At 44.5% G+C, this 25,543-nt stretch overlaps 2 protein-coding genes across 7 annotated transcripts in view; one reads left to right on the top strand and one right to left on the bottom strand.

Moving 5' to 3' along the window:
• The first annotated feature begins 870 nt into the window (after positions 1 to 870).
• On the top strand, positions 871 to 4,219 carry LOC106606367 (G-protein coupled receptor 183-A-like). The gene is made up of 5 exons (XM_014202518.2): positions 871 to 1,080; positions 1,543 to 1,718; positions 2,673 to 2,858; positions 3,134 to 3,334; positions 3,947 to 4,219. Exons 1-5 carry the CDS (start codon positions 927 to 929, stop codon positions 4,148 to 4,150), a joined length of 921 nt encoding a protein of 306 aa, XP_014057993.2. The 5' UTR covers positions 871 to 926; the 3' UTR covers positions 4,151 to 4,219.
• Positions 4,220 to 4,942: 723 nt separating this feature from the next.
• The window catches only part of LOC106606366 (syntaxin-binding protein 4), a 170,822-nt gene continuing 150,221 nt past the window's right edge, over positions 4,943 to 25,543 (bottom strand). For 5 of the 6 annotated variants that reach the window (XM_045719569.1, XM_045719567.1, XM_045719565.1 and 2 more), the window contains 11 exons: positions 21,227 to 21,323; positions 17,466 to 17,593; positions 16,934 to 17,026; positions 13,178 to 13,255; positions 12,542 to 12,637; positions 10,364 to 10,414; positions 9,985 to 10,128; positions 9,058 to 9,174; positions 8,127 to 8,176; positions 7,812 to 7,979; positions 4,943 to 7,671 (listed from right to left, as the gene is read on the bottom strand). In XM_045719569.1, coding sequence (XP_045575525.1) covers positions 7,605 to 7,671; positions 7,812 to 7,979; positions 8,127 to 8,176; positions 9,058 to 9,174; positions 9,985 to 10,128; positions 10,364 to 10,414; positions 12,542 to 12,637; positions 13,178 to 13,255; positions 16,934 to 17,026; positions 17,466 to 17,593; positions 21,227 to 21,323 — 1,089 coding nt within the window. In that variant the 3' untranslated portion in view covers positions 4,943 to 7,604. Of the gene's footprint in view, positions 7,672 to 7,807; positions 7,980 to 8,126; positions 8,177 to 9,057; positions 9,175 to 9,984; positions 10,129 to 10,363; positions 10,415 to 12,541; positions 12,638 to 13,177; positions 13,256 to 16,933; positions 17,027 to 17,465; positions 17,594 to 21,226; positions 21,324 to 25,543 lie in introns of all 6 variants that reach the window. The other variant, XM_045719566.1, reaches the window with a different exon arrangement.

The raw sequence follows: 25,543 nt of genomic DNA on the forward strand, positions 1-25,543 counted from the left end.
GGTCTGAATGAGGTTGAGTGGTCTGAATGAGGTTGAGTGGTCTGAATGGAGTGGTCTGAATGAGGTTGAGTGGTCTGAATGAGGTTGAGTGGTCTGAATGAGGTTGAGTGGTCTGAATGAGGTTTGGAACTCTCTTTGTCACCGGTCTATTACAACTTATACCGCCTGGTGATGTCACCAGGCAAGCTGAAACTCTACCCATGCAAAACCTGCTGATTAGAAGGTAGATTGTATTTTCTACCAGCAACTACTAGACAATAACACTAATACATCTGTTCACACTTTCACAGTGTTAGTTTCATCAGCTGTTGTACAATATGATACAAAAACACAGGAAAACCAGAATTTTGACTGCTCTGGGCCTTTAAAGCATGGAATAAGGTGCTATAGCATGATGTTAAAGGGGACTATATATACAGATATATTTGACATGAAGACATTGGCAAATGGAAGCATACTTAGTGATGCTTAATTCATCAGTTGTGGGTCAGCTCCTCACTATAAGGTTAAACTAGGACTTTGGAGATTAACATTTTTACACCCATCTAAATTAGATTTTACTACGGACATTTGATGAATAATTTATGCTTTACGTTGATTATTCATGACGATTTACTTTTAACTGCCAATCTGTATATCTATTAGTGACAGACCATGGTTGCTCACCGTACCTGTCCAATTTAACCCTTAGTAATAATGTATTATGTATATACTAGATCAATTCATAAATACATTCATTAATAAGTGTCTGTTCATCTTTAAGTCACTTTTTTCCCCCACTTTTATTCATCTTTTTTTTTTTTATCTCCATCAGTGTTGTTTAATCTGACCTCTGACCTGTGCGGTGTGTAAAGTAAACCATGGAGGATCCTCTCATTCTATATTCATCACTCAACACCACCAGCCTCCCCACTGCTCTCAACCCCATGAACAACAGTACTGTTACTGACCTCATGACCAACGCTACGGTCAAACCCTTCAGTGTGATTGATGGGTGCGAGGAGAACGTGTCAGGGATCCTCTTCGACCTGTCTGTTCAGACCTTCAACGTGTTCCTGGGACTCCCCGCTAACATCTTAGGTAGGTAGCCCAGAGGTTACAGAGGTAAGAGCAGTCCACCAGTAGCCGTAAGGTTGCTGATTCCAATCCCAGGAACTATCTTGTACCATTGTGTCTTTCAGCAAGGCTCTTAATCTTTACATAACTCCAGGTTATTGACCCCTGACCCTATACTCCTTCCAGTGTGTTTACATTTACATAACTTCAGGGTATTGACCCCTGACCCTATTCTCCTTCCAGTGTGTTTACATTTACATAACTTCAGGGTATTGACCCCTGACCCTATACTCCTTCCAGTGTGTTTACATTTACATAACTTCAGGGTATTGACCCCTGACCCTATACTCCTTCCAGTGTGTTTACATTTACATAACTTCAGGGTATTGACCCCTGACCCTATACTCCTTTCAGTGTGTTTATATTTTGGGTGTCGGGATGGACTATGAAACTAGCTAATAACATTGTTGTCTTGCCTTGTGTTAGTCATGGTGATTCTGCTCCGTAACCGCAAGGAGCCGTCCTCCTCAGACATCTTCCTGGGCTGTCTGGCCTTCATGGACGCTTACTTCGGCATCATGGTCCCCTTCAGCTATCTGAACCTCTACTACTGGCACAGCAAGGATGTCTGGTCCGCTCTCATGTTCTCCTTCGGCGTCAAGGTGCAGGGCTATAGGATAAAGGAGAATTTCAGCGTCTGAAATTGTACCCTGTTACATAGCATACTACTTTTGACCAGATCCCTATGGACACCCCTATGGACACCCCTATAGACACTCATATGGACACCCCTATGGACACCCATATGGACACCCCTATGGACACCCCCATGGACACCCCTATGGACACCCCTATGTACACCCCCATGGACACCCCCATGGACACCCCACGGACACCCCTATGGACACCCCCATGGACACCCCTATAGACACCCCTATGGACCCCCCATGGAGACCCCCCATGGACATCCATATGGACACCCATATGGACACCCCCATGGACACCCCCATGGACACCCCTATGGACCCCCCCATGGACACCCCTATAGACACCCCTATAGACACCCCTATGGACACCCCCATGGACACCCCCAAGGACACCCCCATGGACACCCATATGGACACCCCCATGGACACCCCTATGGACCCCCCATGGACACCCGTATAGACACCCCTATGGACACCCCATGGACACCCATATGGACACCCCTATGGACACCCCCATGGACACCCCTATAGACAGCCCTATGGACACCCCATGGAGACCCCCCATGGAGACCCCCCATGGACACCCCTATGGACACCCCCATGGACACCCCTATGGACCCCCCATGGAGACACACCATGGACACCCATATGGACACCCCTGTGGGCCCTGGTCAAAAGAAGTACACTATGTAGGGAATATATGTCATAGAGGTTGCATCCAAAATGACTGTGCATCCAAAAAATCTGTGACATTTGACAATAAGTAAACTTGTTTTTCTCCACCTCCACCTCCTCCTCCTCCTTCCTATTCTCCTCCTCCTCCTCCTCTTCCTCCTTCCTATTCTCCTCCTCTTCCTCCACCTCCTCCTCCTTCTCCTCCTCCTTTTTCTCCACTTTCTTCTCCTCCAGGACACCAGCGGTCCTCTGTTCCTGTCCTGTATCTGTTTGGATCGGTTTGTGGCGGTCCTCTTCCCTCTTTCCTACGGCCAGCTGAATGACACCAAGTACAGGGTGTCTCTCTCGGCGGTGGTCCTGGGGCTCACCTTCACCTACGCCTCCGCCAAGACCATCGGGGTCCTGCACAACTTCGAGAAGGTCAATCCATAGATCAATCAATCAATTCCTCAATACATTAATCAAGCAATCAATCAATAGATTAATCAATAAATCCCACTTTGTTGTATCGCACATATTGGACAAAAGTAGCAATACAAGGCACTTCACAATATAACATAATAAATAAATAACATACATTAATTAATAAAAACAACTAAAACAAAAAGTTAAAGGTAAAAACACAAAATGAAAACACGGCTAAAAAGGTGCATTTACATATTTCTTTGATAAATATCCACTTCTGCTACCCTCAGGTCTTTACAGGGACAATCCTGGCAACGTTTGGCTGGATGGTGTTGTGTAACGGAGCCATCCTGGTGGCCCTGAAGAGGTCCCGCGGCTCCGGGAAGGACGACATGCACCCCATGAAGAAGAAAGCCTTCAAGATGGTGATGTCGGTCCTGTCCATCATCGTGTTCAACTACTTGCCGCCGGTGGCTCTGTTCCCTTTTCAGGTGATGACCTGGGTGGGGGCATTGTCCATCGAAATAGAATAGATAGAATCACAGACCCATTGACTTGACTCTCATTGACTCATTGACCCATTGACTTGACTCTCATAGAATCACAGACCCATTGACTTGACTCTCATTGACTCATTGACCCATTGACTTGACTCCCGTTGACTCATTAACCCATTGACTTGACTCCCATTGACTCATTGACCCATTGACTTGACTCCCATTGGCTCATTGACCCATTTACTTAAATGAGGAAGCCAGTTCTAGTGATTATATTTCTATGGTTGTCCTTAATGATGTTGCCTGATGTATAAAGATACATTCCTAGATGGCTTGTCTACAGGTTTGAACAGTTCCAGTAACTTTCCCCAAATTCCCACATTTGCTAGAAATCCTGGTTGGAAGATTCCTGGAATAGAAAGGGAATAAACAGGAAACCCAGAATACTTCAACAAGGATTTCTGGAAAACCTGGGAATGTTGGGAAAGTCACCAGAACGTTGCAACCCTACAGTAGCACTGTCCTCAGTGATATTGCCAGATGAACAAAGAGAAATCCTATTATATTATTTGCACAGCAGTTGAGTGTTCTGATATCCCCTTCCAGGACCACTACCCTCTGGATACATTCCGCTGCCTGGTGCAGCCGGTGGGGTACGCCTTCATTAACATCAGCAGTAGTATCCAGCCCATCATCTACCTCTCTAGACTGGAGAAGATCCCTTTTCTCCCTGAGGCCTGGAACAAGTGGGGCTCCTCCTCCAAGGTGAAAGAAAAGGAGGTGAAGGTGGAGACCATCTCGCCTGCCTAAAGATGAACAGGTATCAAAGTTTCTTGTGAAATAAGTGATAGGTTCTCAAAATACAGTTGTTATAAATGTAACTGGACAATGGAATAAAATGAATGGCCAGTAAACAATGGATGAAAGTAATTTGATTACATTCCAAATAGCTAATATATATCCTGTATATGGTATAGATTAAGGAGCAACAAAAATTCTTCATATGTCCTTCAAATCTCACTTCCTGGAACTATTAGGCTAGGACTGAGACGCCATCATGTGTACAAGATGAGAACTACATGTCACTCCTGTAAAACGCTCAAGATTTTTTTGTGAATCATTTGGAGGAAAAAAAAATGGAATAAAGTTCTTATAAACAGTTATTTTTCCAGTCTTTTGTTTTCATGTTTTCTTAGAAATGTATAAATGATATTTAGTCTGTTATGATGGAGAGGAGAACCAGATGATATTTAGTCTGTTATGATGGAGAGGAGAACCAGATGATCCCACAGATGTGTGTAGTGTTATGGTGATCTAATAAAAGACTGGCACAAGCTTTTGGGCGGTTGCTAGTTTACACAAGCATTTAGAGGTACTACGTATAAACCCAGTATTACTACCAGGGTTGGGGTCAATTCAGAAAACTCAATACTGCAACAAGAATAGTCCACATTGAAAATATCTAACATTGTTGAATTGAAATGTACATTCACCTTACTTCACCTGAACCTTGATTACTCCCCTGTTGTAAGTAGGCTGGTATTGAAGTCAAAAACAGACATGTAGAAATATATAGTAGGAAACTACAGGTACACAGATGTATTCGAGGTTAATCCTTTATTAAAAACAGTAAAAGAAAGTTTGGAGGCCACACATAAGATGCAATCTAGTTCAATTACAGGACTACATGTCAGTTATTTTTGAAAAGCATGTGCATTTAACAATATAAACAAAATACATCTGAAACATTTAGTCGGCTAGGGTATGTCTGATTAATGTTAGATGACCTCCTGTTGTACAGATCTCCTTGGCTTGTGTCCCAATAGTCTCTCTTTCTTTCCTGAAGTGTGCACTCGTTCACTACTCCATACAAATGTAAAATAATTGGATTGGTGTTGGCATGGGCTGGACTCTAGAGGGAGTTCCATATTCCAGTCATTTCCTTTGAAATCCATAAAGGAAAGTGAACAAGTGCACACTTGGGGAGAAAGGAGAGATTATTGGGACGCAGCCCATATATCCCACCACATAGGTATCGTTTTCATACAACCTATTAATTTAAACAAGACAGTATAACTGTTTTTTTAACAGTTTTTCCTCTACATTCCTGAAACCAAACATTTGATTCCATAGTTGGATGTTGAACGACAGGTTGTCAGAACCAGAACCATGCAGTGATAGTATGGTACTGATGATTATGCTATGGATGGTGTTTCGAGTTGAGATACAATGCTTTGCGTTGTGTCTCAATATTCATCATTGGCTTCCTTCCTTGTCTCCTTTCCTTCATTAGCACTAAGGAAGTATCAGGTGTTTTGAGTTGATAGACACCGGCTGGGTCTCAATACTCTTTCATTACTTCCTTTCCTTGTCTCCTCCCCTCATCTCCTTTCCTTCAGGACCTCTAACAGGTGAAAGGATTGGATGGCTTTCCACCATATTGCTTTTTTACCTACAGTATCACTCCGTTCCATATCACTGATCATGAAGGAAAAGGACACAAGGAAAGGGAGCTAGTTACGACTATCGAGACACAGCCACTGCTAAAAGGCCATTGTTGTTGCTTTTTCCATTCTTTTTTTATTGTCTTGGTGACATAACCTCAATCTCAGAGGACAAGCCAACAAACTGTGGGTTATGGTTACGGAACGGAACCTCCACACAGCTGTTGCTATGGAGACGCAGTTCTAACAGAAGTTACGGAACATATGTGATATGACAGCGTAGTAAGTATTCACAGAACTCAACAGTAAGGAAGAAAGGAATCCTCATAGACAAAGCCTTGAACGAGCTTCAATTGACACAGACATACTATAGTAAGCTCTGGCTTGGTCCAGCGGAATTATGTGTGTGTGTGTGTGTGTGTGTGTGTGTGTGTGTGTGTGTGTGTGTGTGTGTGTGTGTGTGTGTGTGTGTGTCTGCGTCAGTCAGAAGATGTGGAGAAGGACATCAAAGGAGAGTGCAATATTTCTTTCAGCTGAAAGATTTACAAGGTTTTATAATAACAGCAAAGGCAGACGTCTCGGCGTCGCCATGATAGCTCGTGCAGGTCCTAAAGCTTCTTCCTCTTCTTCGGTATCCGTAACAGAAAATTGGTTTTTCCAGTACAAAATCATCTTCAAAACAGACAGACAGTTCATCAGAGCACTTCAGTATAAGGGACAAACAGTTTCTGTACACAGAGTCATCACCATGGTGACATGATGTCATCAGGATGAGACGCTTTGGATCAGGGCACATTGTCCATGTTATCCTCTCTCTCTCTCTGAAGTATACACATACAGGGCACTTACTGTACCCATGGCGATACAGCTGTGGCTAGAGACAGCTAGGGCTAGGTTCTAATGCCCTAGCCTGGCTTCCTCTCCTCACCTCTGGGAAAGGTTGTGAGCAAAAATACACATTTCTGTCCTCTGTCAGATAACGAACACAAACATCTTCATCTCTCTTTGTATCCTTGAGGACCGCTGATCCCAAAAATAAACGGATGGAACCAATTTGACGAGCAATCAATGTCATACCAGCAATTTGAATGTAACTATCCGGTCTCTCCAGATTTCAGTGGTCAGGGAGGATACAAGGAAATAGGATACAAGGAATTAGGACATGAGAGAAGGAATCTTTTATAGATTATTGGAACTCAGGGATAGAAAGGTTCAGTACATCATCATTATCATCATCATCATCATCATCATAGCTCATGCTGTACATCTGTACATCTACAAACCCAACAGTAGCACCTTGGCTTTGTAGCGCTGTCTAATTGGCTACGGCAAGCTCTTAGGAACAAACTGAACTGCATCTACAAGTCTCTGTCATTTCACCTCAAAACCTGCTATCCTTCCCAGTCACTCCCAGTTGAGAATCTCCCCTTCGTTCACATTCTGACAAATGCTAAATATCAACAGAGAAATGTAAGTAAACATACAGCTGTATTAGAAAACAGATAAACTACAACATTTTGCGGTTAATCGGTAAAGCAATCCCAGAACACTGACTGAAGCCTCAACTAATGACAGTAGTTCATTTTTAAAGAGTTGTAAGTATTATTTTTTATGCACACTGGATAGCATCCTACACACAGTCTGTCTGGTTGTCTCTCTCTCTCTGTCTGTCTGTCTTTTAAAGGGTTGTTGGTAGTTTTTAGGTAAAGGTAGTCAGCCAAGCACAGTGTTCTTCTGAGCCTAGTCCCCAGCCACGTTCTTCTTTTGACGTCCTTGTAACGTTCTCTAAAACGCTTTCTATGACGTCCTTGTAACGTTCTCTACTGGTGGCGCTTGTCTTTGGCTGGAACTTTTGTAGGAGATGTCTGAGCCCGCGAGCTATGAGGGCTGAGGGAGATAAGGGAAGAGAGGAAGGGAAGGAGGAGAGAGGAGAGGGAAGACTATGGCTATCAAATACTCAGAGGCCATATTCCATCTAGATACAGATGGGTTGTGAGTGGAAGGAAGTGCTGATCATACATACTTACTGTGTTGGGTCCATGGCTGGGTCAGTGAGAGGGGCTGTATCATCGGTGCTGCTCAGGGATCTGACCCCCTCCACCAGCTCCCTGGCCTCTGCAGCTAACTGGCAGGCTGGGTCTGGGATGGGAGAGGGGGTCTCTGGACTGTCTGTGGCTGGAGAGGTCCTGTTACTCCTATTAGTACAAGGAAGCACACATACACACGTTCACACACACACACACACACACCCAAACCCTCCGGTCATATCAACAGACTGTCAGAATGAACAAACATTTGAAGAATTGTCATAAAGGAGTTACATTTGGAAGATAAGCACTTACCCATTTTCCATTCCAAACAAGCTGGGAGTGGTGAGCACTTTGTGAACATTCTGAGAAATAAACACATTCAGCCAGTCAGTCAGCCAGTTAGCCAGTCAGCACAGAAATCCACATACATAAAACTAGAAAGTAGTGTTGAACCACTAGGTGGCAGTACAGGTTCAGAACATAACAGAGCATGACCAGAGAGGCGTCAGCTAGGGCTCACAGGTAGGTGTGTTACAGAACCTGTGTGACTGTGCTTACAGTTGAGAGGTGGGCAGGTAGTGTTATTGTAAAGGTGTGTTACAGGTGTAATGTTACCTGTGTGAAGCCCAGTAGTTAGTTGTATGAGAGGTGGACAGGAAGTGTTATTGTAAAGGTGTGTTACAGGTGTAATGTTACCTGTGTGAAGCCCAGTAGTTAGTTGTATGAGAGGTGGACAGGAAGTGATGTTGTAAAGGTATGTTACTGTGTTACAGGTGTAATGTTACCTGTGTGAAGCCCAGTAGTTAGTTGTATGAGAGGTGGACAGGAAGTGTTGTTGTAAAGGTATGTTACTGTGTTACAGGTGTAATGTTACCTGTGTGAAGCCCAGTAGTTAGTTGTATGAGAGGTGGACAGGAAGTGTTGTTGTAAAGGTGTGTTACTGTGTTACAGGTGTAATGTTACCTGTGTGAAGCCCAGTAGTTAGTTGTATGAGAGGTGGACAGGAAGTGATGTTGTAAAGGTATGTTACTGTGTTACAGGTGTAATGTTACCTGTGTGAAGCCCAGTAGTTAGTTGTATGAGAGGTGGACAGGAAGTGATGTTGTAAAGGTATGTTACTGTGTTACAGGTGTAATGTTACCTGTGTGAAGCCCAGTAGTTAGTTGTATGAGAGGTGGACAGGAAGTGTTGTTGTAAAGTTGTGTCGGGGGTGAGTCACAGGTGTGTTACAGGTGTAGTGTACCTGTGCGAATCCCAGTAGTTTCTTGTTGGAGATCTCCAGGTGTCTTCTGCTCAGCTCAGACTTCCTCAGCTGACAGTCAATCATCGACAACTTCCTGTTTAACTCCATCACATCTTCCTGGAGTAAAACACACACAATCACTTCCTGTTTAACTCCATCACATCCTTCTGGGGTACAACACACAGAATCACTTCCTGTTTAACTCCATCACATATTCCTGGGGTACAACACACCGAATCACTTCCTGTTTAACTCCATCACATCCTCCTGACTAGTGTTGTCCTGCTGGGTCACAGTAATTTATGGTAGAAAAGACTAGTGTTGTCCTTCTGGGTCACAGTGATTTATGGTAGAAAAGACTAGTGTTGTCCTGCTGGGTCACAGTGATTTATGGTAGAAAAGACTAGTGTTGTCCTGCTGGGTCACAGTAATTTATGGTAGAAAAGACTAGTGTTGTCCTGCTGGGTCACAGTGATTTATGGTAGAAAATACTAGTGTTGTCCTGCTGGGTCACAGTGATTTATGGTAGAAAAGACTAGTGTTGTCCTGCTGGGTCACAGTGATTTATGGTAGAAAAGACTAGTGTTGTCCTGCTGGGTCACAGTGATTTATGGTAGAAAAGACTAGTGTTGTCCTGCTGGGTCACAGTAATTTATGGTAGAAAAGACTAGTGTTGTCCTGCTGGGTCACAGTGATTTATGGTAGAAAAGACTAGTGTTGTCCTGCTGGGTCACAGTAATTTATGGTAGAAAAGACTAGTGTTGTCCTGCTGGGTCACAGTAATTTATGGTAGAAAAGACTAGTGTTGTCCACAAACAATTGTCTGGAGTGTTTCAGAAATGGAGAGGTCTGCTTTGTCATCACTTGTGTCTGAGGCCCACCCAGACGACACTAGTCTTTTCTTCCATAAATTGGTTTTAAGTCTACCTTAGTAGCTTCCAGACCCTTCTGTTTCTTGCCCGCCAGTTGGTTCTTCAGGTCTTTGATCTCAGCCTCTAGCAGTGTAATGACCTCTTCATAGTCCTGCTCTGCACTGTTACTCTGTCTGTCTCTCTGCACCGCCTCCGCTACCTGCAGGGGTAGAAGAAGAAGAAGAAGATGAAGGAGATGAAGAAGTACCCAAGGTCTAACAGAAATTCTACTTGGGACACATACTGTACACATAGAGGTTGGAGCCGGGGGGCGGGGGGGGCAGCCGTACTGCAGACATTTACATGAGTACACATACTATACACAGAGAGACCATGGAGCAGCTGTGGGGGTGCTCCATGTCTTGTTTAGGGGTTTATTAGAGGATAAATATTACCTGCAGACGAGTCTTCAGACGACTGTTCTCCTCCACTGTCGCACACGCTTTCTGAGGGAGGGAGGGAGGGAGGAGGGAGGGAGGGAGGGAGGGAGGGAGGGAGGGAGGGAGGGAGGGAGGGAGGGAGGGAGGGAGTGAAGGAAAAAGAGCAAGAATGAGAGTGTGTTAATACAACTATGCCTGGCAAAGATAGGACAAGATACAATAGGATAAGATATGATAGGATAGGATACGACAGGATATGATAGAATAGGATAAGATAGGATAGGATACTATAGGATAAGATAGAATAAGATAGAATACGATAAGATAGGATAGGATACGATAGGATATGATAGGATACGGTGGGATACGGTGGGATATGATGGGATACGATGGGATATGATGGGATACGATAGGATAAGATAGAATAGAATAAGATAGGATAGGATACTATAGGATAAGATAGAATACGATAAGATAGGATATGATACGGTGGGATACGCTGCGATGCGATGGGATACGGTGGGATACGGTGGGATACGGTGCGATACGGTGGGATACGGTGGGATATGGTGGGATACGGTGGGATACAATGGGATATGGTGGGATATGGTGGGATACAATGGGATATGGTGGGATACAGTGGGATACAATGGGATATGGTGGGATACGGTGGGATACAATGGGATATGGTGGGATATGGTGGGATACGGTGGGATACAATGGGATATGGTGGGATACAGTGGGATACAATGGGATATGGTGGGATACGGTGGGATACAATGGGATATGGTGGGATACGCTTCGATACGGTGGGATACGGTGGGATACGGTGGGATATAATGGGATACGGTGGGATATGGTGGGATATAATGGGATACGGTGGGATACGGTGGGATACGGTGGGATATAATGGGATACGGTGGGATACGGTGGGATACGGTGGGATATAATGGGATACGGTGGGATACGGTGGGATATAATGGGATACGGTGGGATACGGTGGGATACGGTGGGATATAATGGGATACGGTGGGATATAATGGGATACGGTGGGATATGGTGGGATACGGTGGGATACAATGGGATATGGTGGGATACGGTGGGATATAATGGGATACGGTGGGATACGGTGGGATATGATGGGATACGGTGGGATACGGTGGGATACGGTGGGATATAATGGGATACGGTGGGATACAGTGGGATATGGTGGGATACGGTGGGATACAATGGGATATGGTGGGATATGGTGGGATATAATGGGATACGGTGGGATATGGTGGGATATGGTGGGATACGGTGGGATATAATGGGATACGGTGGGATACGGTGGGATACGGTGGGATACGATGGGATACGATGGGATACGGTGGGATACGGTGGGATACGGTGGGATACGGTGGGATATAATGGGATATGGTGGGATACGGTGGGATACGGTGGGATATGATGGGAAATGGTGGGATATGGTGGGATACGGTGGGATACAATGGGATATGGTGGGATATAATGGGATACGTTGGGATTAGATGGGATATGGTGGGATACGATGGGATACGGTGGGATATGGTGGGATACGGTGGGATATAATGGGATACGGTGGGATATGGTGGGATACGATGCGATACGGTGGGATACGGTGGGATACGATGGGATACGGTGGGATACGATGGGATACGATGGGATACGGTGGGATACGGTGGGATACGGTGGGATATAATGGGATATGGTGGGATACGGTGGGATACGGTGGGATATAATGGGATATGGTGGGATACGGTGGGATACGGTGGGATACGGTGGGATACGGTGGGATACGATGCGATACGGTGGGATACGGTGGGATATAATGGGATACGGTGGGATATAATGGGATACGGTGGGATATAATGGGATACGGTGGGATATAATGGGATACGATGCGATACGGTGGGATACGGTGGGATATAATGGGATACGGTGGGATATAATGGGATACGATGCGATACGGTGGGATACGGTGGGATATAATGGGATACGGTGGGATATAATGGGATACGGTGGGATATAATGGGATACGATGCGATACGGTGGGATACGGTGGGATATAATGGGATACGGTGGGATATAATGGGATATACTAAATACAATATAATACTGCTTCATCAACCTATTCTTAAGAATTGTGATCAGTTGAGTCTGGTTGTCACTCACCTCTGAGGTGTTGTGTAGCACCTCCTCCAGGGTCGACTTGCTGTGCTCTGTGTCCTGGGGTAGTGGTAGTGTAGGAAAACCAGCAGGTTGACTGATCTGGGGTAATGTAGAAAAACCAGCAGGTTGACTGACCTGGGGTAATGTAGAAAAACCAGCAGGTTAACTGACCTGGGGTAATGTAGAAAAACCAGCAGGTTGACTGACCTGGGGTAATGTAGGAAAACCAGCAGGTTGACTGCCCTGGGGTAGTGTAGGAAAACCAGCAGGTTGACTGACCTGGGGTAATGTAGGAAAACCAGCAGGTTGACTGCCCTGGGGTGGTGTAGGAAAACCAGCAGGTTGACTGACCTGGGGTAGTGTCAAAAAAACAGCAGGTTGACTGACCTGGGGTAATGTAGGAAAACCAGCAGGTTAACTGATCTGGGGTAGTGTAGGAAAACCATCAGGTTGACTGACCTGGGGTAATGTAGGAAAACCATCAGGTTGACTGGTCTGTGGTAGTGTAGGAAAACCATCAGGTTGACTGACCTGGGGTAATGTAGGAAAACCATCAGGTTGACTGGTCTGTGGTAGTGTAGGAAAACCAGCAGGTTGACTGCCCTGGGGTAGTGTAGGAAAACCAGCAGGTTGACTGACCTGGGGTAGTTCAGGAAAACCAGCATGTTGACTGATCTGGGGTAGTGTAGGAAAACCAGCAGGTTGACTGTGAATGGACTGTGAACAAAGTTGAAGTCAATTCCATGTTACTCTGATACACATTGCACATTGTAACTTTGTAAAATAGTAGCATAGTAACATTGTATATTTAAGCAATAAGGCCCGAGGGGGTGTGGTCAATATAAACTCAGCAAAAAAAGAAACGTCCTCTCACTGTCAACTGCGTACATTTTCAGCAAACTTAACTTAACATGTGTAAATATTTGTATGAACATAACAAGATTCAACAACTGAGACATAAACTGAACAAGTTCCACAGACATGTGACTAACAGAAATGGAATAACGTGTCCCTGAACAAAGAGGGGGTCAAAATCAAAAGTAACAGTCAGTATTTGGTGTGGCCACCAGCTGCATTAAGTACTGCAGTGCATCTCCTCCTCATGGACTGCACCAGATTTGCCCGTTTTTGCTGTGAGATGTTACCCCACTCTTCCACCAAGGCACCTGCAAGTTCCCAGACATTTCTGGGGGGAATGGCCCTAGCCCTCACCCTCCAATCTAACAGGTCCCAGACGTGCTCAATGGGACTGAGATCCGGGCTTTTTGCTGGCCGTGGCAGAACACTGACATTCCTGTCTTGCAGGAAATCACGCACAGAACGAGCAGTATGGCTGGTAGCATTGCCATGCTGGAGGGTCATGTCAGGATGAGCCTGCAGGAAGGCTACCACATGAGGGAGGAGGATGTTTTCCCTGTAACACACAGCGTTGAGATTGTCTGCAATGACAACAAGCTCAGTCCGATGACACACCGCCACAGACCATGACGGACCCTCCACCTCCAAAATAATCCTGTTCCAGAGTACAGGCCTCGGTGTAACGCTCATTCCTTCAGTGATAAAAGCGAATCCGACCATCAACCCCGGTGAGACAAAACTGCGACTCGTCAGAGAAGAGCACTTTTTGCCAGTCCTGTCTGGTCCAGCGACGGTGGGTTTGTGCCCATAAGCGACGTTGTTGCCGGTGATGTCTGGTGAGGACCTGCCTTACAACAGGCCTACACGCCCTCAGTCCAGCCTCTCTCAGCCTATTGCGGACAGTCTGAGCACTGATGGAGGGATTGTGCGTTCCTGGTGTAACTCGGTCAGTTGTTGTTGCCATCCTGTACCTGTCCCGCAGGTGTGATGTTCGGATTTACCGATCCTGTGCAGGTGTTGTTACACGTGGTCTGCCACTGCGAGGACAATCAGCTGTCTGTCCTGTCTCCCTGTAGCGCTGTCTTAGGTGTCTCACAGTATGGACATAGCCATTTTTTGCCCTGGCCACATCTGCAGTCCTCCTGCCTCCTTGCAGCATGCCTAAGGCATGTTCACGCAGATGAGCAGGGACCCTGGGCATCTTCTTTTGGTGTTTTTCAGAGTCAGTAGAAAGGCCTCTTTGGTGTCCTAAGTTTTCAAAACTGTGACCTTAATTGCCTGCGGTCTGTAAGCTGTTAGTGTCTTAACGACCGTTCCACAGGTGCATGTTCATTAATTGTTTATGGTTCATTGAACAAGCAGTGTTTAAACCTTTTACGATGAAGATCTGTTAAGTTAATTGGATTTTTACGAATTATCTTTGAAAGACAGGGTCCTGGAAAAGGGACGTTTCTTTTTTTGCTGAGTTTACAACGGCTAAGGGCTGGATACCATACACCACAAACCCCAGAGGTACCTTACTGCTATTATAATCTGGTTACCAAAGTAATTAGAACAGTAAAAACAAATATTCTGTCATTTCAGCCAATCAGCATTCAGGACTCGAACCACCCAGTTTATAAGTGTACATATACTGTACATGGTGTATGAAAATGAGGATTGTTGCGAAATAACAACTAACACTAAACAAAAATATAAATGCAACATGCAACAATTTCAAAAATGTTCCTGAGTTGCAGTTCATATAAGGAAATCAGTCAATTTAAATAAATTCAATGGCCCTAATATATGGATTTCACATGACTGGGAATACAGATATGCATCTGTTGGTCAGAGATACCTTTAAAAAAAAAAAACAGTCAGTATCTGGTGTGACCATTTGCCTCATGCAGCGCAACACATCTTCTTCACATAGAGTTGATCAGGCTGTTGATTGTGGCCTGTGGAATGTTGTCCCACTCCTCTTCAATGGCTGTGTGAAGTTGCTGGATATTGGCGGGAACTGGAACACACTGTCATACATGTCGATCCAGAGCATCCCAAACATGCTCAATGGGTAATGGAAGAACTGTTTTTTTTCAGCTTCCAGGAATTGTATACAGATCCTTGTGACATGGGGCCATACATTATCATGCGGAAACATGAGTTGATGGTGGCGGATGAATGACACGACAATGGGATATCATCTCAGTATCTCTGTGCATTCAAATTGCCATCAATAAAATGCAATTGTGTTCGTTGTCTGTAGCTTATGCCTGCCCACACCATAACCCCACCTCCACCATGGGGCACTCTGCTCACAACGTTGACATCAGTAAACCACTCACCCACACGACACCATACACGCTGTCTGCCATCTGCCCGGTACAGTTGAAACTGGGATTAATCCGTGAAGAGCACACTTCTCCAGCGTGCCAGTGACCATCGAAGGGGAACATTTGCCCACTGAAGTCAGTTACAACGCCGAACTACAGTCAGGTCAAGACCCTGGCGAGGACGACGCAGATGAACTTCCCTAAGACGGTTTCTGACCGTTTGTGCAGAAATTCTTCGGTTGTGCAAACCCACAGTTTCATCAGCTGTCCGGGTGGCTGGTCTCAGACGATCCCGCAGGTGAAGAAGCCTGATGTGGAGGTCCTGGGCTGGCGTGGTTAATCATGGTCTGCGGTTGTGAGGTTAGACGTACTGCCAAATTCTCTAAAACAATGTTGGAAGCGGCTTATGGTAGAGAAATTAACATAAAGTTATCTGGCAACAGCTCTGGTGGACATTCCTGTAGTCAGCATGCCAATTGCACGCTCCCTCAAAACTAGAGACATTTGTGGCATTGTGTTGTATGACAAAACTGCACATTTTAGAGTGGCCTTTTACTGTCCCCAGTCCAAGGTGCACCTGTTTAAAGATCATGCTGTTTAATCAGCTTGTTGATATGCCACACCTGTCAGGTGGATGGATCAAGAAATGCTCACTAACAGGGATGTAAACAAATTTGTTCACAATTTGAGGGAAATAAGCTTTTTGTGCATATAGAACATTTCTGGGATCTTTTATTTCAGCTCATGAAACATGGGACCAACACTTTACATGATGCATTTATATATTTTTTCAGTATAATTATAAATATATATTATGTTATTTGTTCAACATTTGATTTCAGTATGATTTATTACATTGACATTATATTTTGTTATAAATTAAAAAGTTATTAATTATGTTGAGAAAAGCTATTAGACTGGAACTATGCACTGTACGTGTACACAAACCCACAAAGTGGTTATAACACTATCAGTTGCAGTGGATATGTGAAAATGAGTGTTAATAAAGTTTGATGTAATTGAATGTGATATTCACAGCACTCTCTCTCTCTCTCTCACACACACACACACACACACACACACACACACACACACACACACACACACACACACACACACACACACACACACACACACACACACACACACACACACACACACACACACACACACACACACACTGACACAGAGATGTGATGTTTGGACAGGAGTGTGAGTTCACCTTGAGTTGTTTAATCTGGTTCTGCAGCTGTTTCACCTCCGTCTGGAAGTGTTCCAGTTCTTCACTACTGTAGGAGCATTCTGAATCAAAGGTCTGATACACAATACAGCAATAACGTTAGACTGGAGCTACGCACGGTACGTGTACACAAACCCATGCACACACACACTCATGCATACAATGATGTGAGAAGCACACCCTTCATCTGACAGGGAACATTACAATGGAAGTTTTAGAGGAAGGCAGCTCTCAAAGACTGTGTGTGTGTGTGTATGTATGTGTGCGTGCGTGCGTATGTGTGACAGGGACCGTCACAATGAAGCTCTTAAAGACATCTTTGATGATTCTCTTGTGCTGCTGCAGGGTGTAAATCTCCTCGAAGAAACACGGTCTGTAAATCCTCTTCACTAACTCAAACTTCACAAAGTCACACAAGCCTCAAAGTCAGGAGGAGCCTCAAGGACTCCATAACAAGAACTTAATACACCCAGTACCTTGAAACAAGAAGCACAAGTCAATGTTGTTTTCTTACCGGGGAGTGGAAGGCAGAGGTGTCCATCAAGCTAGCTGCTTCGTGATAGGAGAACATGAACTCTTTCTGCCCTAGTCCCGCCTCCTCCAGATTCTCTTGGTAGACGTTGCGTGTGGCCTCAACGAAGTCTGCCCGGCGACAACAAACGCAAAAGAAGAGTTATACTCTGTATAAAACACAAGGAGCCAATCAGAACCCCTATTCCCTATGTAGTAGCTTGTGAATAAGGAGCCGGGCAGAACAGGTTAAAGGGATATTGCTGTGACTGGGATGGGTTGGGGTCAAGTCCATTTTAATTCAGTTCAAGTTTCCTCAATGCTTCTCTATGAGACTTCTTATTGTGTAGAAATGTAGTTTACCCCCTGAATTGACTGAATTGAAATGGATGGCGTCGACAGACATGGCTGCTCTTTTTCTAGCGCTTAAGCAACTTTGCAGTATTTGTTTTTTTGTGTGTTTTATTTAGCTCAGAACGTTTTTTTTTTTGTGCGATTACATACAACCGGAAATAACTTTTGGATATCAGAGCAGCGGTAAGTCACCAACATTTCGACCAGAACTGAGACTTTCCTGAATTGGATCCTTTGTTCATAACCCCCAAGGCGATTTAACTTATCCCAGAGACTGCTCCAAGATGCTGCCAGTGGAAAAGAGGTATTCGGAGTGGACTTTTAGTTTGACTTAGGAGGCATGCACACCATCCACTGCTTCGTAGTATATTACTACATAATGTTCAGTCCCTGGACAATAAAGTAGACGAGCTCAGGGCGAGGATCTCCTCCAGACAGACATCAGCTACTGTAACGTACTCTGTTTCACGGAATCATGGCTCTCTCCAGATATACTGTCCCCGTCCATACAGCCAGCTCGGTTCTCAGTACATCGTGCAGATACAAATAAAGAACTCTCTGGGAAGAAGAAGAAAGGTGGAGGTATATGTTTCATGATTAACTACTCACGGTGTGATTGTGGTAACGTACAGGAACTCAAGAACCTTTTGTTCACCCGACCTAGAATTCCTCACAATCATTACCTCCCAAGAGAATTCTCTTCAGTCATCGTTACAGCCATGTATATTCCCCCTCAAGCCGTTACCACGATGGCGCTCAAGGAACTACACTGGACTTTGTGCAAAATGGAAACCACATATCCTGAGGCCGTATTTATTGTAGCTCGGAAAACGCTTCCGAAGTTCTATCAACAAATTACCTGTAGTACTAATGCTTCAAAAACTCTGGACCATTGTTACTCTCCCTTCCGGGATGGCTACAAGGCCCTCCCCCGCCCTCCCTCCGGCAAATCAGATCACAACTCCCTTCTGTTCCTCCCTTCCTATACGCAGAAACTCAAACAGGAAGTACTGGTGCTAAGGTCTATTCAACACTGGTCTGACCAATTGGACTCCATGCTTCAAGATTGTTTTGATCACGCGGACCGGGATATGTTCCGGGTTGCCTCTGAGAATAACATTGATGTATATACAGACACGGTGACTGAGTTTATCAGGAAGTGTATAGGGGATGTTGTTCCCACTGTTATGATTAAAACCTATCCAAACCAATAACCGTGGACAGATGGCAGCATTCACGCAAAACTGAAAGTGTGAATCACTGCATTTAAAGGTGACTGGGAATATGGTTGAATACAAACAGTCCAGTTATGCCCTCCGAAAGGCAAACAAACAGGCAAAACATCAGTACAGAGACAAAGGCAATTCAACAGCTCAGACACGAGACATATGTGGCAGGGACTCCAGACAATTATGGATTACAAAGGGAAAACCAGCCACGTCACCGACACCGACATCTTGCTCCTGGACAAGCTAAACACCTTCTTCGCCAGCTTTGAGGAAAACACAGCGCCACCGACACAGGCCGCTCCCGAGGACTCTGGGCTCTCGTTCTCCGTGGCGAAGTGAATAAGACGTTTAAGCGTGTTAACCCTCGCAGGCTAGCCGTGTCCTCAGAGCAGGCACAGACCAGCTGGCTGGAGTGTTTACGGACATATTCAATCTCTCCCTATCCCAGTCTGCTGTCCCCACTTGCTTCAAGATGTCCACCCTTGTTCCTGTACTCAAGAAAGCGAAGGTAACTTCACTAAATGTCTATCGCCCCGTAGCACTCACTTCTGTGATCATGAAGTGCTTTGAGAGGCCAGTTAAGGACCATATCACCTCCACTTACCTGACACCCTAGACCCACTGCAATTTGCATACCGTAAATAGAACCACGGATGATGCAATCGCCATTCGCACTGCACAATGCCCTATCTCATCTGGATAAGAGGAATACCTATGTGAGAATGCTGTTCGTTAACTACAGCTCAGCCTTCAACACCATAGTACCCTCCAAGCTCATCATTAAGCTCAGGCCCTTGGTCTGAACCCCGCACTGTGCAACTGGGTCCTGGACTTCCTGATGGGCCGCCCCCCATGTGGTGAAGGTAGGCAACAACACCTCCACTACGCTGATCCTCAATACAAGGGTGTGTACTCAGCCCCACCCTGTACTAGATGACACAACAGTGGTAGGCCTAATTACAAACAACAACGAGACAGCCTACAGGGAGGAGGTGAGGGCCCTGGCCGAGTGGTACCAGGAAACTAACCTCTCCCTCAACGTCAACAAAAAGAAGGAGCTGATCTGGACTTCAGGAAACGGCAGAGGGAACACACCCGCATTGACATCGATGGGGCAGCAGTGCAAAAGGTGAAAAGCTTCAAGTTCCTCGGCGTACACATCACTGACAATCTGAAATGGTCCACCCACACAGACAGTGTGGTGAAGAAGGCGTAACAGCGCCTCTTCAACCTCAGGAGGCTGAAGAAATACTGTATATATATATTTATTCTCCGGATTCAGACATTTCTCTTCCTAATATTTATATATTTCTTAATTCCATTAATTTACTTTTAGATTTGTGTGTATTGTTGTTTATTGTTAGATATTACTGCACGGTTGGAGCTAGGAATAAAAGCATTTAGCTACCACCACAATAACACCTGCTAAATATGTGTACGTGACCAATAAAATTTGATTTGATTTGAATTGACCCCAAACCCTGATAACTATGATGACAATATACCTCTGTAGGACACGGTTCCCTGTGGGTCAGTGGTAGCTATGGTGACAGTAAGTGTGTGGTAGCTATGGTGACAGTAAGTGTGTGGTAGCTATGGTGACAGTAGGTGTGTGGTAGCTATGGTGACAGTAGGTGTGTGGTAGCAATGGTGACAGTAGGTGTGTGGTAGCTATGGAGAGAGTAGGTGTGTGGTAGCTATGGAGACAGTAGGTGTGTGGTAGCTATGGAGACAGTAAGTGTGTGGTAGCAATGGTGACAGTAGGTGTGTGGTAGCTATGGAGACAGTAGGTGGGTGGTAGCTATGGAGAGAGTAGGTGTGTGGTAGCTATGGATACAGTAAGTGTGTGGTAGCAATGGTGACAGTAGGTGTGTGGTAGCTATGGAGACAGTAGGTGTGTGGTAGCTATGGAGACAGTAAGTGTGTGGTAGCAATGGTGACAGTAGGTGTGTGGTAGCTATGGAGACAGTAGGTGGATGGTAGCTATGGAGAGAGTAGGTGTGTGGTAGCTATGGAGACAGTAAGTGTGTGGTAGCAATGGTGACAGTAGGTTTGTGGTAGCTATGGAGACAGTAGGTGGGTGGTAGCTATGGAGACAGTAGGTGGGTGGTAGCTATGGAGACAGTAGGTGTGTGGTAGCTATGGAGACAGTAGGTGTGTGGTAGCTATGGATACAGTATACCTCCGTAGGACACGGTTCCCTGTGGGTCAGTGATAAGACTTTGTCTCAGCTTCCTCCTCTTCTCCTCCGTCACGTCCAGACCCAGGTACGACAACGCCTGGTGGGGGGGAAGAGAGAGAGAACGAGAGAGCGAGAGGGACATAGAGAGGGGAGAGGGGGGAGTGAGAGGGGGAGTGAGAGGGGAGCGAGACAGAGGAGAGAGAGAGAAAGAGTTAATAAGAATTTAAATCTCACATTATGGTAAATCCCTGCTCACTGAGGACATGGTGTACGAGAGACAGTACATCTTGTCAGGGTATTACAAAATAAAACCTCTTCTGTGTGGTTGAAGTCCCAAATCCTGCAGGGGGCAGTATAACAGCAGTATTACACCACAAATCTCTCTTCTCCTTGAACTTGTCCTGAAGACAACTTCTCTACACTAGACACATTACAAATCTTCAGATAAACTACCTGTTCTCTCTCTCTCTCTCTCTCTCTCTCTCTCTCTCTCTCTCCCTCCCTCCTCTTTGGGTCATGCTCTCTGAAATGTCCTAGCATTCATTCTTTCTCATAAGACAAGTGAGACTACTCTTCAAACATATAATATTATATTACCATAATTTCCGGACTATTAAGCGCACCTGAATATAAGCCGCACCCACTGAATTTAAAAAAATATTTTATTTTGAACATAAATAAGCCGCACATGTCTATAAGCCGCAGGTGCCTACCGGTACATTGAAACAAATTAACTTTACACAGGCTTTAACGAAACACGGCTTGTAAAAAAAATAAATAGGCTTTAACGAAACACGGCTTGTAAAAAAATGAGCAGTAAGCTTTAGTTGTCTTTTTGCACTGAGTCAATTCCTCACGCTGCTGTTTCCAACGTCTTATCATCGACTCATTAAGACCAAGCTCCCGTGCAGCAGCTCTATTTCCTTTTCCAACAGCCAGATCAATCGCCTTCAACTTGAAAGCTGCATCATATGCATTTCTCCGTGTCTTTGCCATGATGAGGGTGACAAAATGACTACCGTAATCAGAATGATGGGAAGTTTGAGAGCGCTCGATTTAATCTAAACAGTAAACAAAAAAGTTGTTTGACCTTAACCCGTTCGGCAATTTCATTGGTCTAATGAAAGCTTCATGCCGCCAAAAAACAGAGCACGTCACAGAATGTGTTTAAAAAATAAATAAAAAATTGAAAGCGGGAAAAATCCATATATTAGCCGCGTCATTGTTTAAGCCGCGAGGTTCAAAGCGGGAAAAAAGTTGCGGCTTATAGTCCAGAATCTACGGTATGTTGTTTTATATATTCTGTTGTTCAATCATTTGAAAAGAATATACTATCTTCATGAGAGAGATCATAGCACAAAGTGTCTGTGTTATTCAACCCAAACTAACCCCGTCTCTGTTACATGTCACCACAGTGAACCAGTACAGTAAAGCTGTGTGTTATTCAACCCAAACTAACCCCGTCTCTGTTACATGTCACCACAGTGAACCAGTACAGTAAAGCTGTGTGTTATTCAACCCAAACTAACCCCGTCTCTGTTACATGTCACCACAGTGAACCAGTACAGTAAAGCTGTAGGGCATTGTGTCTGTGTGTGACATTTAAAGTGCTCCCTCCTGCAACGCAACTCGTACCAGGCAGGAACCAGAAACAGGGAGCAGGGACTAGAGCCACAGCCAGGGCATAATCCCATTAATGAGACTGTGCTAGATTAGGGTCAGTCACAGACTGAGTGAGATTAAGATTAGATTAAAATCACTGCTAAAAAACTGCAGTGGACGTCCGTGACAAAATTACAGGAACACAGAGATACAGGGGGAGTATACGGTGGTGGAATGGAGAGAGAGATAGAGAGATAGCGAGAGATACAGGGGGAGTATATGGTGGTGGAATGGAGAGAGAGATAGAGAGATAGCGAGAGATACAGGGGGAGTATACGGTGGTGGAATGGAGAGAGAGGAAAGAAGGAGATTATATATAGAGAGAGAGACAGAGATAGAGAGCGAGAGAGAGAGAGAGAGAGAGAGAGAGAGAGAGAGAGAAGATTAGACCCAAGCAAATCATGAGAAAACCAAAATATAATTACTTGACACAATGGAAAGAATTAACAAAAAAACAGAGCAAACTAGAATGCTATTTGGCACTTAACAGAGAGTACACAGTGTCAGAACACCTGACCACTGTGACTGACTAGGGCTGTTGCGGTGACCGTATTACCGCCACACCAGCAGTCACAAGTCATGAAGGCAGTCAAATACCACGTGACTGTTTAGTCACGGTAATTAGGCTTCTACATGGTCATTAGTAGCCTAACAAACGTGCTAACTGCCTGGTCCTCCGCACTCTATTGTCCCTCTAATCACTCTGACATCAATGCAAATGTTTTCGAAAATCCAATCAAACACTTCATGAGAGCCCATGAGCCCATGTTGCGCAACATTTCTATAGGCTTTGCAATTGTGTGAGAAAACAGAGGGATGGCCTCTACTAAAAAGAGGAGGATCCCATCAGCTTTCTATAGGCTAGGTCTACTATATTTATTTCTCAACTTTCCTAATACACATTTCACACGTATATTATTTAGTATATGTAAAGACAAGATTAAATCAAGAATAGTCTGATGAGTGACTATTAGCCTATCACTTGTGAATTATATATAATCATTTGTGAATGATGCCTAGCATAAGAAACTGCCTTTTTTTGCGAATTTCTTTAATCATAGTCGCACACCTCATAGCCCATAGGCCTATATGTTCTGATAAGGTTTGTATCACTTTGTAACTAAAGTGGCCAAATAACTTCTTAAAATGAAGCACATTAATTGGGTTTAGAGCCTAACTGGCATACATTAGCAGCGTGTGAGTTTCAAGTTTGGGGAAGATAAATTTCACCATAAAAATGCACCGTTATAATAAAAGCATTACTTGCATAATCACATTTGCGGTCACTTTTGATAATGGTGTTTTCCTGCTAATGGAACATTCATGCTTATAGCCTTCTGCCACGTGCACATTACTGCTCTTATAATGTGAAGAAATAGCCTAATAGTTTATCAACATTTTAAGCTAAAAGTTCTGATCTGTTGCGTCAGCCACACTGCGTAAAAAAGTATTTTTGCTGCTAGTGGTTGTATTAATTTGGGATCTATCGCGTCCCACAACTGTCCCAGACTGTTTGGATAATCTATTTCTCACACAGAATAGAATAGGTCGACTTTTGTACTATGGGGGATAGTAGATTGACATAGGCTAGTGCTTTTGCTGTTCGTTAGGCCTACTCATCTTGTTGGCTGATGAAAAGTAAATGTGGACAGTTCTTCCATTATCTTCAATATGCACCTCGGAATTGGATAAGGACGTTTGCAGTTGTGTCCCCGATGTGTCTGTCTTCACTTGTAGCCTGTGAGAAAGACCTGATCACGTGATGGAGAGCCATGTGAGTGAGAGGCGTAGGCTATATAACATGGATTTATTAGACTTTTTAAAATGTAGATGTTCCATAGGTCTGCATCAGTGGCTTGTAAGCTGTGTGGAAGCCAGGAGATGCTAAATGTGTTTATGTTAATTAACTGTCAATTAGCGTGAGACAGACAGTTATTTGCTTGACAATCACTATCTAACGAAATGTCTTGACCACCACAGCCCTATGACTGACCCAAACTTAAGGAAAGCTTTGACTATGTACAGACTCAGTGAGCATTGCCTTGCTATTGAGAAAGGTCGCCGTAGGCAGACCTGGCTCTCAAGAGAAGACAGGGTATGTACACACTGCCCACAAAATGAGGTGGAAACTGAGCTGGACTTCCTAACCTCCTGCCAAATGTATGACCATATTAGACACACATATTTCCCTCAGATTACACAGACCCACAAAGAACTAGAAAACAAACCCAATTTTGATAAACTTCCATATCTATTGGGTGAAATACCACAGTGTGCCATCACAGCAGCAATATTTGTGACCTGTTGCCTCAAGAAAAGGGCAACCAGTGAAGAACAAACACTATTGTAAATACAACCCATATTTATGCTTATTTATTTTCCCTTTTGTACTTTAACTATTTGCAAATAATATGACATTTGAAAAATGTTTTGAGTGTTATGTTTACTGAAAGAGTGAGAGAGAGAGAGAGAGAGAGAAAGAGAGAGAGAGAAGTAAGAATAAAGAGAGGGATGGGAGGATGTGGAATAGAGAGAGGGATGGGAGGATGTGGAATAGAGAGTGGGATGGGAGGATGTGGAATAGAGAGAGGGATGGGAGGATGTGGAATAGAGAGTGGGATGGGAGGATGAGGAATAGAGAGAGGGATGGGAGGA

Source organism: Salmo salar, chromosome ssa06, assembly GCF_905237065.1.
Source record: "Salmo salar chromosome ssa06, Ssal_v3.1, whole genome shotgun sequence".
Lineage (NCBI taxonomy): Eukaryota > Metazoa > Chordata > Actinopteri > Salmoniformes > Salmonidae > Salmo > Salmo salar.

Bases quoted from the DNA above. Each gene is read 5' to 3' on its own strand.
- LOC106606367 (XM_014202518.2), top strand. From the start codon at position 927: ATGAACAACAGTACTGTTACTGACCTCATGACCAACGCTACGGTCAAA. The intron at 1,081-1,542 runs GTAGGTAGCCCA...GCCTTGTGTTAG, and splicing joins ACTCCCCGCTAACATCTTAG to TCATGGTGATTCTGCTCCGT. The intron at 2,859-3,133 runs GTCAATCCATAG...TGCTACCCTCAG, and splicing joins TCCTGCACAACTTCGAGAAG to GTCTTTACAGGGACAATCCT.